Source organism: Thunnus maccoyii, chromosome 21 (genome assembly GCF_910596095.1).
Source record: "Thunnus maccoyii chromosome 21, fThuMac1.1, whole genome shotgun sequence".
NCBI classification, from domain to species: Eukaryota; Metazoa; Chordata; class Actinopteri; order Scombriformes; family Scombridae; genus Thunnus; species Thunnus maccoyii.
In genome coordinates this window covers 10983347-10997191 of record NC_056553.1, presented here as the reverse complement: position 1 = coordinate 10997191, position 13845 = coordinate 10983347, and the positions used below count along the sequence as shown (strand labels likewise).

Genomic DNA, 13845 nt, shown 5'->3' with positions numbered 1-13845 from the left:
TGGAGCTGTGCTGTTCATGGGCACTTCTAGTGTAGCTGAGTTGAATAGAGCTTTTGTGTAAACATGCGACATAAAGAGGTGGGGGCACGCTATCATGAACACCTGTACTGTAGTGTATTGCAATCCAATACAATAGACCTGCAACAAAAAAAATGTACCAATGTTGAGCTTATAATGCTAGGCTTTTGTGTCTGAGAGTTGCTTAATCAACTCTGTGGAAAGTTTGGAGTTTGACTTGAGTGGTTTTAACTCAGAATACAATCTGTCTACCAGACAGCACAAAAACCATAAAGCAATTAACAATACAGCCACCATACACCAATTTCCTTGAAAAAAAGATAACAAACTGAAGTGTTTTTCTTTAAAGTGAAATAGCTATTTAAAGGTCAACGGCTGCAATAAGCTTAGCAGTGAGAAGCTCAGTGCTGATAACGGTTTGTGTAGTTTATCATAACAGACACACAGTGACAGCTGTTGGTCAAGTTAAAGGAGTAGCTCGACATTTTTGGAAATGCACTTATTCAGTTTCTTGACGAGAATTAGATGAGAAAATGGATACCTCTCAGTAATTTACACATTCCCTTTTGTTTAATTTGTACAAAAACCGAGAGGCTAGCTGTTTTCGAGTCTCTATGCTAAGCTAACCGGCTGCTGGCCCCAGCTACATATTTACCCTACAGATATGACTCTCAGCAAGTAAGAAAACAAGCTAATTTCTCAAAAAGTTAAACTATTCCTTTAAAAAAAACACATTAAATGCAAGTCACTGTTTCTGAAATATTGTTATTCACTGAATAGCAGAGTTTATTTGTCTTGTAGCTCTGAATTTATTTAACATCCCTTACAGTTCAACATATTCTTTCTGTTTTGGCATAATACACCCAGAAAATAAGCATGCTGTACAGGAGAGGGTGTAGGATCCGGCTATGAAAAAAGGTGAGCTGCTCTGAAACAATTTTGGAGCTGAGCGCTAAAGAACAAAGGGGCTAGGAGATTGCATCCTGGTGCCACGCCCTCGGGCTGTAGAGTTAGGGCCTTTATGGCACCCTTTGTTAAGCTGCTTGATACACTCTATACCCTAGAATCCCCTTTCATCTTTCATGGCCCAGTAAAAAAGAGAGCTACTGAAAAGGTTGTGTGTATCCAGGGTACCCAGAATGCACTGAAGGAAGAAGATAGAGAATTTTGAGCAAACTGTGGATTATTACACTAGCAATAAAAAGGGATGGGTGCTGCCTGTGATTACTTACGGTGCACTTTACCCATGATTGCTTTTTGGAGGAAAATAACGTCTTTGTTAATGGGTCAAATCATTTTAAAGGTTGTCTTAAATGTGCAGTAGCTTAGCACCCATGAAATGGAGAGAAGAAATGCAATAATTTTGACACCTGAACTAGAAGGAATAAACAGAATGAAGCTGTTTTAATCAACAATCCGAGAGCATGGATTAGGATGTCTCCCTTCATAATTTCACACAGGATTGAGGAAAAAAATTGTCAAGCTTGAGTTTGATAGATCAATTTACCAGCTGTTCCAGCAGGCTTTTCCTTTAGCTATAATTCAATCCCTCCCAGTCTAACAGCATAATCTATGACACGCTTGATCTGCTATTCATTTGAAGTGTCGTAGCATCCTGCTTTATCTTCTGATGTAGCTGAGACCTCCTCGACGCCAGCACCAGCACTGGTGGTTGCTAGGAGCTATTTGCTATATGCCGAGTCATTTTCACGGTTATTATGGCCTCGTATTAGCTAACATACAGCTTGTGATTTTCAGCCTCCGTATTAATGCACATGTTACTGTCATTATAAGTATGAGAAGCAATCTAAATTCCTACAGGATCTTTATTTTTCCATTTTTTAACTTGTGCCCCTTCTCTCTATGATAAAATATTCAATGTGTTTTCAACCACATTATAATACTGATATTTCGTTATGTCTTCCTGTGTGTGAGTCATCTCAGGTCACCCATATCCAACAACATAAAACTCAAGCTAAGAGAGAGATTTACGCACACCGACAACCCCCCAAACACACACACATACACACATTGCTGTAGGCTTTTCTCCACAGACACCTGGATTGCCAAAAATTACACAGAGAGAAATGTATTCATTTGGGGAACATACACACTCTCTTTCCCAGAGACAAGCCTTCAACACTCATTTCATTCTGAGGCAGAAAAGAATACTATTGTTTGATTACTGCGATGTTGTAGTAGTTTGGGGCCTCGGGGAGTTCCCTGTATGTGCACCCTTCTCTTTTTGACCTCCTTTGCCCTTTTGTGAAGCTGTTAAGTCTCTGGTAATTTATCTGTGGTAACCACATGGTCCGCTGAAATTAGGATAGAGCAAATATGACGGATGTCATTATCTATGGGTTGCAGCAAAGTGAGTGTTGGTTTAAGACCAGACCAGCGTGTTTGTGAAGAGGTCATGAGTGAGGATCTATACCCTTATATCCAAGCATCCTTTAAGAAAGAAATGAGTGAGGAAGAAAAAGAAACTTGTTCAGTTGGGTTAAAAAGCAGAAATTTCTTTTTTGACAGTCTCCTCATCCTGTAAGACATGCTGCATTTGTTCAAGGCCTCTACATAAACCAACACAACTCTAAGCACTCCGAAATGAGAAGGGGGCACAAATGCAAACTTTTCAACTCTCAATATACTTTCATGCTTGATTTATTTGGTACAAAGTAGTGACACAGCTCCAGTGAAGTGGTTCCAGCTGTGACATTTATATTTAACCATTCAGTTATCACTGCCATTTTAGAAATGGCATTTTCTCATTCTATTCAACTGGAACCAATTTAAACTCAGCCAATTTGAATGTGCTGTCTGGAGACTGAAATACCTACTGTATAAGATGATTATGTATCCATATGTAATAGTAACATTCAAAAACCCATTCTGAAACTGCTCTAGTGGGACTATAAAAGCTGCATTATCTTTTAAAGTGAGTGATGACATGGTTAGTACCTTAATAATATGGAAGTCAACAGAATAAAGTAGCTTCCTGTCTGCTGCATTTGCCATCACTGTTTGCATGCTGACTTTAGAGTTTACAGCCATGCCAGGATCACTAAAGTCATACTGATATATCACCTGGGGACCATGAATGCCTGCACAAAATTTCATGGCAATCCATCTAACAGTTGCGAGACCAACCGTTAGACCAACATTGCCATCCCTAGAGCCAAGCCGCAATCATGGCTAAAAAGTCCGTAGTGTGCTCGCAATGTCTCCATGACTGCTTTCATAAATATAGTTATAGATTGTTTTGTTCCCAATATCCCCGGTAATTGGGGCATCGTTTTCCTCCACATGGCACATCAAATCAGCCATAAAAAGAAGTGATAAATTCAGCAGTTGGCTTAAGGCTTTGAAGCTGAACACTGGGTGACAACCACCAGAACCCAGTGCCTGCATCACATTCATTTAGAGCTCATTTTTAGTTCAGCATCTTAGCACCACATAATTGCCAAAAGAAAAAAAAACAACAATGAATACAATACCCTGAGACATCAGCAGCACAGATAATTACACCAAAAAAGATTTTAATTAAACTTAATTGAAAAGAAATGCTTATCAGATTGATATGCTCTCTGTTTTTGTTTACCAAATTTGCTGTAGGTCATGAAGCATCACTCAATTTTGCAAGTCAATTTGCATGAAAAAAGATGATTCACCCATGCTATTAGTTTCTACAAAGTGCCAGCAGCTGAAATTAAGTATCTTTCTTAGTGTGGGGCTTTTTGACAGTCAAGTTGAAATAACTGTTTTTGTTCCTCTCCCTGGATGAATTATGCAGTTTCATCTCATAAAAAAAAAATTGCACAGCAGTGACTTTTCATCCAAATATGTCATTTGTGGTTCATATTCCAAAGGGTACAACGTTTCCTGTGCATGTCCTCAGGCGCAGGGAAAAGCAAAACATGACCCTATAGATGTTTTTTCCTGCACGTATGCACTGGGTGGAGGTTTGTTATCGCGCTGCCATATAGACCGCCTGACTGGGTCACACAGGCTCTTGCAAAACATGTTTCCATGTTGTTGTCGGTCCTTGAAAGAATATGTCATCTGGCCACTGAACCTTTTTACCATACATATTATCTCTTGACTGACGTGCAGGAGCCCTACAAAGATCAACAACATCACAAAAATGTCGTGCCACTAACCCCATTTTACAATAGCTGGCTATATAAAGGTGCCTGTGCAGGAAGTTGGGAGTCAGATTGTGGAGACTGTTGGAATAGAAAGAGAGAGATTGCTTCTTTTTGGGCAAAATCTGTAAAAGTCTGAGCATTAATCAAAGAAAGATATTCTGCTTTTAGCCTGGTAAACACCAAACCTTCCTTTTTAAAAGACACTCATTCTCATAATGGCTACTTTTGTGTTGTTTATCCACTATATTTGCTCTAATATTCTATTCAATCTTATGATATATTATACTCCTGCTCTATTTTTACAGCTCTTTCTTGCAGTAGTTATGTTATGCTGCTATTTAAACTAGTTCTCTGTTTCTACTTTCACTTCTCTGGTCTCCAGCCTGCAGGTTTGTGCGTCTGTCCCGGACGAAGGGGCGGTGGGGTGGCGTCACGTCATATCAGCCGCCGCGCTCTGATTGGCTGCCGATTCTCACCCGACACAGCTGTGATTGTTTTCTGCAGAGGAAGCTCTGGTCCCTGGTATGAGCTCTGTGCTGTGGAATGGAGCAGTGCTGTGTTTTTTTTTCTTCTTCTTCTTCTTCTTCTCCTCCTCCTCCTTCTCTGAGTCCACTAACGATGATGTGAACAAGCAACGTGATTGTAGTGTTTGTTTGTAAAAGAAAAAAGAAAAAAGAGCAGGAGAACAAGGAGGCGAGTCCGGTTTAATGAACAGGAGTACAGGTTTCTCTTTTGATCAGACACTGAAGACGTCTGGAGATCAAGGTAAGTTAAGCTACAATGATCGCAGCCTTTTCTTTGTTAGTGTAACTTGTGTCAGCTCAAGCAGCAACAAGCTATCTCTCTAACTTGTCAGATAAACGTATCTATCATTCAATAGCCTATTTCCTCCTTGTCCTCTAGACCCAAAGTGCCAAATGCCCAGACTAGACGACCACTGTTGGAGCTGCTCCTGTGCATCGAGGGTGGAAACTAAACACTCATCATCATCTGGAGCGAACTGGTTGGCATCGAAAGCCGAAGAGATGATGTCCATTATCACGACGGTGCTCAGCAATGCCTACGGCTCCCTGCACGACGTCCGGACGGCCAACCTGATCCGCCGGGGTCTCGTCCTCTTCACGGTGGGAGCCTTCCTCGCCTTGGTGCTCAACTTGCTGCAGATACAAAGGCACGTCACCCTGTTTCCAGAGGAGGTGATGACAACTGTGTTTTCGTCTGCCTGGTGGATCCCGCCGTGCTGTGGTACTGGTGCCGGTGAGTGGACAACACATTGGTGTAAAACATGCTTTAAAAAAGTGCGTTTATAAATAGTTCTGGGGGAGCTTTTTTGAGCTAGGTTATCTGTAGAGTGGGACAAAGGAATGCAAAGAGAGGGGAGGGGTTGCAGGGCAGTAGTTTTTATCATATAAAAAGAATATTATGGTGAAGAAGAAACTCTTTAAAAATCAATTAACCAATCGTTTAGTAGTGCTGGAAGTTAATTTACAGCACACACACCATACTAAGCAGTAAAACAGCACATTAGGCTGTTTAAGGAAACAAAAACTATTGTTGTCTGTAATTGCTACTATCATCAGACGCTGCATGATCAGGTGGTAATGAATCATCAGGGTTTGTTTTTGTTAGTCATTATATAAGCCTTCTTTTGCCCAGCTTTATTAGTCTTGTGGTTTTGTCTGGCAGTCAGTTATGAAAAAAAAAAACTCAACTGAGTACAGATGGTAAAGATCCTCGAGCTCTGATTGGTCGCAACAGCCGGACATGAGGTGATCTGCGCGCTCATTGGCTGGTGTCATAACGGGTGAGCTGAGGGGGGGAGGTACCTTTAAGGCCAGGAACCAGGAAGTGAGAGAAGAAGGGGGAGAGGACGTGGGAGGGGGGATAACAGCAACTATGCTCGGCACCTCCTCCCATGTGCTGCGAGGCAGAAAACAAATGATAAGAGAGGAGTAGATTCATGTTCTGTTTACATTGTTCTGCGGCTTATTAATGCCCCTCAGTGTCATGCGGGGACTTGTTTAAGGTCATCACTGTGTAAACTGTGTGCCTTTAGTACTCAGTAATAAGTTTAAAATGAACGTGTAGTGTTTTTTCAAGTATTTAGTCTCAATTGAGGCTGCTTTTCAATGAAACACTCAATTGTTTGATCTATGCAATGTTAGAAAATAGTTCCAAGAGTCAAAGATAACATCTTCAAATAACTTTATTTTGTCCGACTAACATACCAAAACCCAAATCTATTCAGTTTCTAATGATATAGAATAGACAGATGCTGCATATCTAAACTTTTTGAAGCAGGAACCAGAGAATATTTGGTATTTTTGTGCGATATATCATGAAACAACTCCTCAGTTTAATTGTTTCTTTAGCTGAAATGATTAGTTAGACAGAAAAAACAGTTGGCAACTATTTTGATAAATGATTCATAAAGCCATTTATAAGAAAAAAGTACAACAATACCTAGTTTCAGTTCCCATCTTGCGTTATAGAGAAATGAAAAAGGATTTCGTGGGTTTACTCAGACAAAACAAGTAGTTTGAGGATGTCACTTTGGGCTCTAGGAATTAAAGATGAATATTTTCTGACATTTTAGAGACTGATTCATTGATAAATAATGAAAATAATCTACACATTAATAGATATTGAAAACAATGCAGCCCTAATAATTTCAGCTCTAGTCTCAGTATAATATTCCTACGAAATGTACATAGAGACTAATACATTTGCTAATATTATTATAGTGTCTTTCTAACATTTTTGACTTTTTTTAAGGGGGTTTCAGTCTATGTATGTGTTGAAATGAGTAACTAATTATGGACGTGCATGTTCAGCAAATAATCTCACACAGCAGTTCTATGACAGGATTTTCCCCTCTGGCATTTCACAGAATTTCTGCTTATCTGGTGTAATTCGGGTCTGTTTGTTCCTTTCACAGCTGTTGTCGGCCTGCTGTATCCCTGCCTCGACAGCCATTTGGGAGAGCCGCACAAGTTCAAGCGGGAGTGGGCCAGCGTCATGAGGTGCATCGCCGTGTTCGTCGGCATCAACCACGCCAGTGTTGTATCCTTTTTTCTAAAGTCTGTGGTTATGAGTGACAGAAAAGTAGATTGATCGATCATTTAGGCTTGGGGTTCTAGTTTGCACAGGATCTAAAGCAACCAGGATGTCCTGCTTTACCCTTTACCCATAAGAAGTGATGGAACATTGGCGGGTCATCCAAATATTTGAGTAAAACTAATCCCATGCTAGCGTCATACTGTTTGACTTTGTCCTTAACTTCCCGAAACACAGAAACTAGACTTCGTCAACAACATGCAGCTCTCCCTAACCCTGGCAGCTTTGTCCTTGGGCCTGTGGTGGACGTTCGACCGGTCCAGGAGCGGCTTCGGTTTGGGCATCACCACTGCCTTCCTAGCTACTGTGATCACACAGCTGCTCGTCTACAATGGAGTCTACCAGTACGTCCCAACAATTCATTTTCTGTAATAAAATCTCGCAAGTGGAACAGCAGCTGTCTCAAGTTTTCACTTTTTAGGAAGCACAACTTTTTTTTTTTTTGGTGCTGCCAACGATGATAAAACACAAGTGCTTTGTCATCACTTCAATTCTGTGTGGTTGAAGTGATGATTATGTAGCTGTAAAAGTATGCTTCGCCCCACTGTGAAGGAAATAGATGTGGAAGTTCAGATAGGCTTTGTATGTTCTCCTCACTCAGATCCGTCCTCAGCTCTGTTTTTAATGTGTCTTCTCTGTTTGTAAGAGCTGACATGTCTTATTTGTAGATTTGACTTAAGTGGAGGGACATTGCGATTTTATTATTGTAGGATTACTTTGGAGGGAAATCTGTTTTCATTTGACTCTTCCAGAGAGGTCAGAGGTCAGGGTACAGGACAGCACCACATAAACCTGCTCTGCTTTCTTAAGAATGATCAAATAAGATGTTTCTTTTTTTCTCTCTCTCTCTCTTTCAGGTATACATCTCCAGACTTCTTGTATGTACGCTCCTGGCTCCCATGCATATTCTTCTCAGGTGGTGTTACGGTGGGAAACATAGGACGGCAACTTGCCATGGTAAGTCTGCAACCTTTAGTAATATATATAGTGTTATAACTCATATTCGAGTTCTAATGTAACAGCTGAGTCCCTTCTTTTAGGTAGGAAATCAGATATAAACTCATCCATGGTAATATGGTAGAGGTGACGTAACTTATGGTAGTTCAGTTACATTCCTGTAAATATACCTTTATATACAACTTGCCTTATAGGAATAATTCACCTATATCTCAGTCTATATTAAAGCTAGGACAGTTTTTTTGGAAAGTGTCTGCATTATATTGTTTGTTTTCAGCTATAAAATATCCCATTTAGTACATATCTTGGTCACAAATCTCTAATAAGCAAATTTAGGGCATTCTTATCAACATGTCCATATGTCATTTGCCTATATGTCATTATCTGTATCTGACTTGTATGTAAATATAACAGTCGCTGGGTGAGTTAGCATTGCTGCCGTATGTGTCGGCCTTCTCCCAAACATTAGAAATAACCAGAAGTTGATTCTTTAGTTACAACAATGGGAACAAAGTTGATAATGAAACCAAAAAATAGCACAATCCACATGTTCTGAAGCCAAAATAATTGGGTTTTTAATCCCAAAGTTTAGCATTTATCTTACTATTACCTAATATTTCTCCACTGATCGCCTGTTAATGGAGACTTGGAGAGTCTTGCTACTTTATGGTGTTTCCTAAACTAGTTTCAGAGTTTGAATGTCATCAATACAACTTACAACAATATATCACTTTCAAGTCAGAAAGGGAACCTTTGACAGAGGTTTTTTCACTGGGTGTATTACCTTGAAGTCGGTTACATGAAACACCTAAAAGTCTCATGTTAACGTCCTCATTTTCAGCTTTGATGTGATTCCTGTAAACAGCTACCAAACCAGTTTCAGTGCTACAGGTGTCAGTTTTCTAGTCACCCGATACTCTTGATTTTGATCCAGAGGCTTTTTCTTATTTGCCAAGAATATAATTTAGGGCTAAACACTGAATGTGTGTGATGTTTTTAAGGTTTTTTGGCCTGGCAGTGGTTCAACAAAATGTGTATCTATTGAATACTTCTGCACTATTTTAAAGCAGTTGAACATAAAATGATGACTTCAAAAGACCACAACAGCTGATAACATTGTCAAACGGTTTAGAGTAGAGCAGAGTGCGTCAGACACCCCCCATCCTTCATAATTATCCCATCAAGTCAGCTTTGATGTCTTCATTAAGCTTCTGCCCAGAAGCCTCACCTCATTCTCTCTGTAAAGTAAGAATCCCGTCACTCCCTCAGTTTGACTCAGTCAAAGCGTGAAAGCAGATTAAGAGCTGTTGTTTTTCACAGTCGTGGCGGGGACACAGAGCCAGTCAGAACTCGGCTGACCAGAGGGTCATTTGCCACTTGTTGTTTTTGTTTGTGATGAAGCCTGGAATGCTGGCACAAGTCCTCACTTGTGTATTTGTTCGCTGTTTTTCTCTCTTTCGCTCCAGTGGTTCATTTATGAAAAGGATAAGAAGGAACATAAGACTTTTCTTTTTTTCTCTTCTTACAAAATTGTTTTTTTGGTGGCTTTTCCTTCTTTCATTTTGGGTTTAAGCCAGTTACAGTGAAACAATCTTTTTAACAGCATTAAGCATGCAGAATAAAAAAGAAAAACACCAAGCACTGCTCTTTCCAGCTCTTGTGCTTAATAGATCTGGTTTAATGGCTAATAATTGTACTGGTTTTTATCCAGTTATAGTCAGATGTGGAATTCATGGGCAAATAAGATGACAATATAGTTTAGTGCACAAGCTGTTGAGAGATTTGTTTCTAAATCTATTTGAAATGTTTTGTGATGACTTCAGATAAACAGATTTTGCAGTTTTCTCGTGTCAAGCTAGCAGTACTCCCTTCCCTTTTTTTGTGTGAAACGTTCACTTGTCAGTAGGGAAAAATCAAATCATCCCAAAAAAGGGAACTGAAACATAATGATTCATTTGTTTAAATCTAATCTTGATACTTGAAATAGTCAAGATTGTTTCATACAGGGAGGAACGGATCTGTGGTTATGTCAGCTCAGCAGGGTTTCGTTTCAGCAGCAGTTTAAAGTTTGCAGGAAACTGAAAATAATGTGTTCATGTTTGCATCCGTGATTCATGTCTTGAAAATGAGTCACTCAAAGTTGTTTTAAAGTTTCCCTGAATTAGTTTTCCAGTCATCCAAACAAAGCTTCAGGTTAAGGATGTTTTTCTATATAAATGCTGTCACATCTTCAGTGTTTACATAAAGACACAACAGAAACTCTAACAGTGACTTTTCAACTAACTTAAATGCTAGTCGTTGCATTGAAGTGATTAATCTATTGATTGGCATGTTATTAACACAAGCCTTCTTCTCTGTCTCCCCTCAGGGTTGTGTGGAGAAACCTCACAATGACTGAACAGTGAACCACAGAACAGTGGAAAGACAGAAAAAACCAGGTGGAGAACAACAACACGAACATGGACAAGTTTTGTTGAGAACTCGAAGAGAGAGAGAAAAAAAAAAGACTCATTGGTTTTTGACTCCATCCTTTGTTCTCATAACAGAGTGCGGGTCAGAAAAGCCCCTCATCTAACGTGCCATGTCCTCTGCACCTCCTTGTGGCCAAACAGCCTTTTCCCTCCCAACCTCTGTTGTCCTACATTAGCATTAAGACTTCCTTCACACTAGACGGGAGGACAGTGTTTGCCTTTTTTAAAAAAAAAAGTGAACAATAAGCTGGTTTTTAATTTTTTGCGCTGGAAGATCCGGCTACTCATCTTCCCACAGTTTATGGAGTGAAAGCGTGCGTGTGTGTGCTTTAGCGTGGATGTGTCGTGGTCTTAGCAGAGAAGACATGAGGGGGTGCTATAATGTCTGTTTTTGTTTTAGTAGTTTGAATATAATATGATCATAAAAGGGAAATGTTATATGAAGTGGGCAAAAAAAAAATATGTCTTAACTCTCACATGGAAAAGTATTAAGTGGCTTCTGTGATTGAGATACAGGGGGAGACGTACTGTATGTTCCCAATCAAACCAAATTAAGTATTTATTTTGTTACATTTTGAATGACCCCAAACCAAATGTTCTGTGTGATAAGGAATGATGCCTCCCATTTTTAAAGAAACTACAAACTTGTAGTTTTTTAAGTCGGTCAGTATAGTCGATTTGTACTAACTGATATTAATTTGTATATGAGGAATTCATAGATATACTAAGTGGTAAGATATTTGGAGAGGAAAATGCATACTACTTAGCTTCTTCAGTGAAAATTTGTTGTATTTACAAGTGAAAAGCATCACATTGGCAGTTATCTGCCAGCACAGGATTGTGTTTTCCACATTTTTATGAGAAAACCACTCTCAAACCAGCAGTATGTTGTTTCTCACCTGCAGATGATTGTTTAGAAGAAAGTAGGACAGAAGCTTTTTTTTATTACCAGCAAAGTGAGGAAAGACACCAGTATGGGCCGTGTTTTTAAAAGAATGTACCAGGAGTATATTACAATTTTGCTGTAATACCATTTTAAAACACTTTCCAACGCATTTTTACCTTTGTAGTCAGGTGTTAAACTTCTTGTAGAATGGACCTGCGATTCCCATCGAGACAAACATTCACCGTGTTGATCGTGATGAGCATTTTCCACTTCGAATTGTATCTTCAAACTGGCGATAACAGTTTGGGAACATACGCCGGTTTGAAGGAGAGAGCAGGACATTATTACTTCAGCCTCGAAGATTTGCAATCTGTGATTGCCTGTGTATTATAGAATGTAGTGCTTTTGTCACTATAACAGTTTAGTTTTATCATTTGTACAAACATAATGACATTATTGCTTGTATATATGATGGCTTGCCTATGTAATCAGACAGGTATTACCATACTAGACCTACAGTATGTTAGTTAGTGTTTGGGGGTCTAGAGGATTAAGTGCAATCAGAATATACATGAGCCGATTATTCTTCCTTATTTATTATTATTATTTCTGACAAAGGCTAAAAAAATATATATATAACTTGCAGTGTGGAAACTTTCAACATCAAAAAAAAAAAAGCAATAACATCTTTGTTTTTTTGTGAACAAGATTTTTGTCAGAGATTACATGCCTTCAGAGTCAATACCAATGACTCTCACCAGAGAGACAAAATGAAAACTACATATTGTGTCAAACTGTTGTAAAATCTGATTTAGTAGCATTATTGAAGGAGACCTGATTTATTTTTTTAAATACTTTTTTCTTGCGGCAGATCGCAGAGGTCGGATCTGCTTATATTCAGGTGTGCTAAACTGAAGAGGAAGCTTTATTTTTTTGAGGTGGTGAAACACCTTTTGTTTCAATGTTTTAGAGTCCCTATGTGTGCGTCTGATATTTCAGCTGTGTATCGTTTTTGCTACCTTGGATTTAAGTGAAAAATAAAAAAAAAAAAACACCTGATAAGGACGTCTGTGTGAAGTCGTTACTCACATATGGGAATCAGTGAATGATATGAATGAACTTATCCTTAAAACCAGGAAGAAATAAAGGAACTACATAGTCATCTACACCTGATACCAGCATACATAATTCAACTGAGCTTCAGTCATTCTGTGTTTAATTACTAAACACTAGAAAGCAGACACTAGCCTAATTACATGTCTCACCAGCTTCGGTAAAACAATGACCCTCAGATTTTATTTGGGTGTCAGATGCAGCGGCAGCAGCTCAATTGGACCAGAGCTTTCTGGGGTGCTGATGATGGCATTTGTTGTGTCTGCTGTCACGGCCAAGTTTGAATAGATGAGGACACTCTTTTGTCCGGGGGTCTCTGTCAGTCTCCAGAGCCATTATAATGTCTTCGGCTGCATCTCTTCTGTAAGACCCATCCAACCCCCCCCTCACCCCCACCCCCCACCCCGCCCCTGTGTGTCACTGGGATCATGAGGAACTGGCCCCCCTCCTCCTCTGTCTACCCCTGTTACTGAACACGCCTTTCTGGAGGGCAGACTTCTATTTATACCTAGCGGGGGACTGACAGTTAACCTTTTGCACTGGGGGAAATTTCTGGGAGTGGGGCCAATATCTGTGGGCTATTTTGTATCACCCCCTCGTTCTGGGAAGCTCTCCATACATTCATCTATTTTTCAGTTGTTTCTATCTATCTATCTATCTATCTATCCATCTATCTATCTATCTATTTATCTATCTATCTATCTATCCATCCATCTGTCTATCAGGACAACGATCCAGCGCCACACGCCACTTCTTCTTCTCTCCCTCCTCTTTCCGTCTCCTCCTCTTCTGAGGCAGAATAATTGGCCAGGCTTCAACCTCCTTTCATTTCCAGCCACAGCAAACTGAAAGACTCCATTAGAGCGCCTCCTTATTGCCAAAACAACCCCCCCCCCTTCCTCTCTCTCTCTCTCTCTCTCTCTCTCTCTCTCTCTCTCTCTCTCTCTCTCTCTCTCTCTCTCGCTTCCTCTTGCTGTATCTGGGCCAATCTTATCTATTGATTCAGGTCATCTATAGGTTCAAACCATTTAGTTTCACCTGCAGCACTTTGGGCTCCATGACTTTGATTACTCCTTTGGAGATTCTGTTATTTAGCCTCTAATTTGATGCAGTGAATCAACTGCCAGTAAACATGTCA

General features: G+C 39.8%; 1 protein-coding gene across 2 annotated transcripts; it reads left to right on the top strand.

The window, feature by feature from the left end:
• The first annotated feature begins 2614 nt into the window (after positions 1-2614).
• insig1 (insulin induced gene 1) lies at positions 2615-12646 on the top strand. 2 transcript variants are annotated; one of them, XM_042399983.1, is made up of 6 exons: positions 2615-4928; positions 5067-5420; positions 7102-7226; positions 7458-7624; positions 8138-8237; positions 10606-12646. In XM_042399983.1, the coding sequence occupies exons 1-6, from the start codon at positions 4871-4873 to the stop codon at positions 10633-10635; spliced, it is 834 nt and encodes a 277-aa protein (XP_042255917.1). In that variant the 5' UTR covers positions 2615-4870; the 3' UTR covers positions 10636-12646. The 2 variants fall into 2 exon arrangements, with proteins under 2 accessions (XP_042255917.1, XP_042255919.1); XM_042399985.1 differs by lacking the exons at positions 2615-4928; positions 5067-5420 and adding an exon at positions 6017-6189.
• Positions 12647-13845: the final 1199 nt, after the last annotated feature.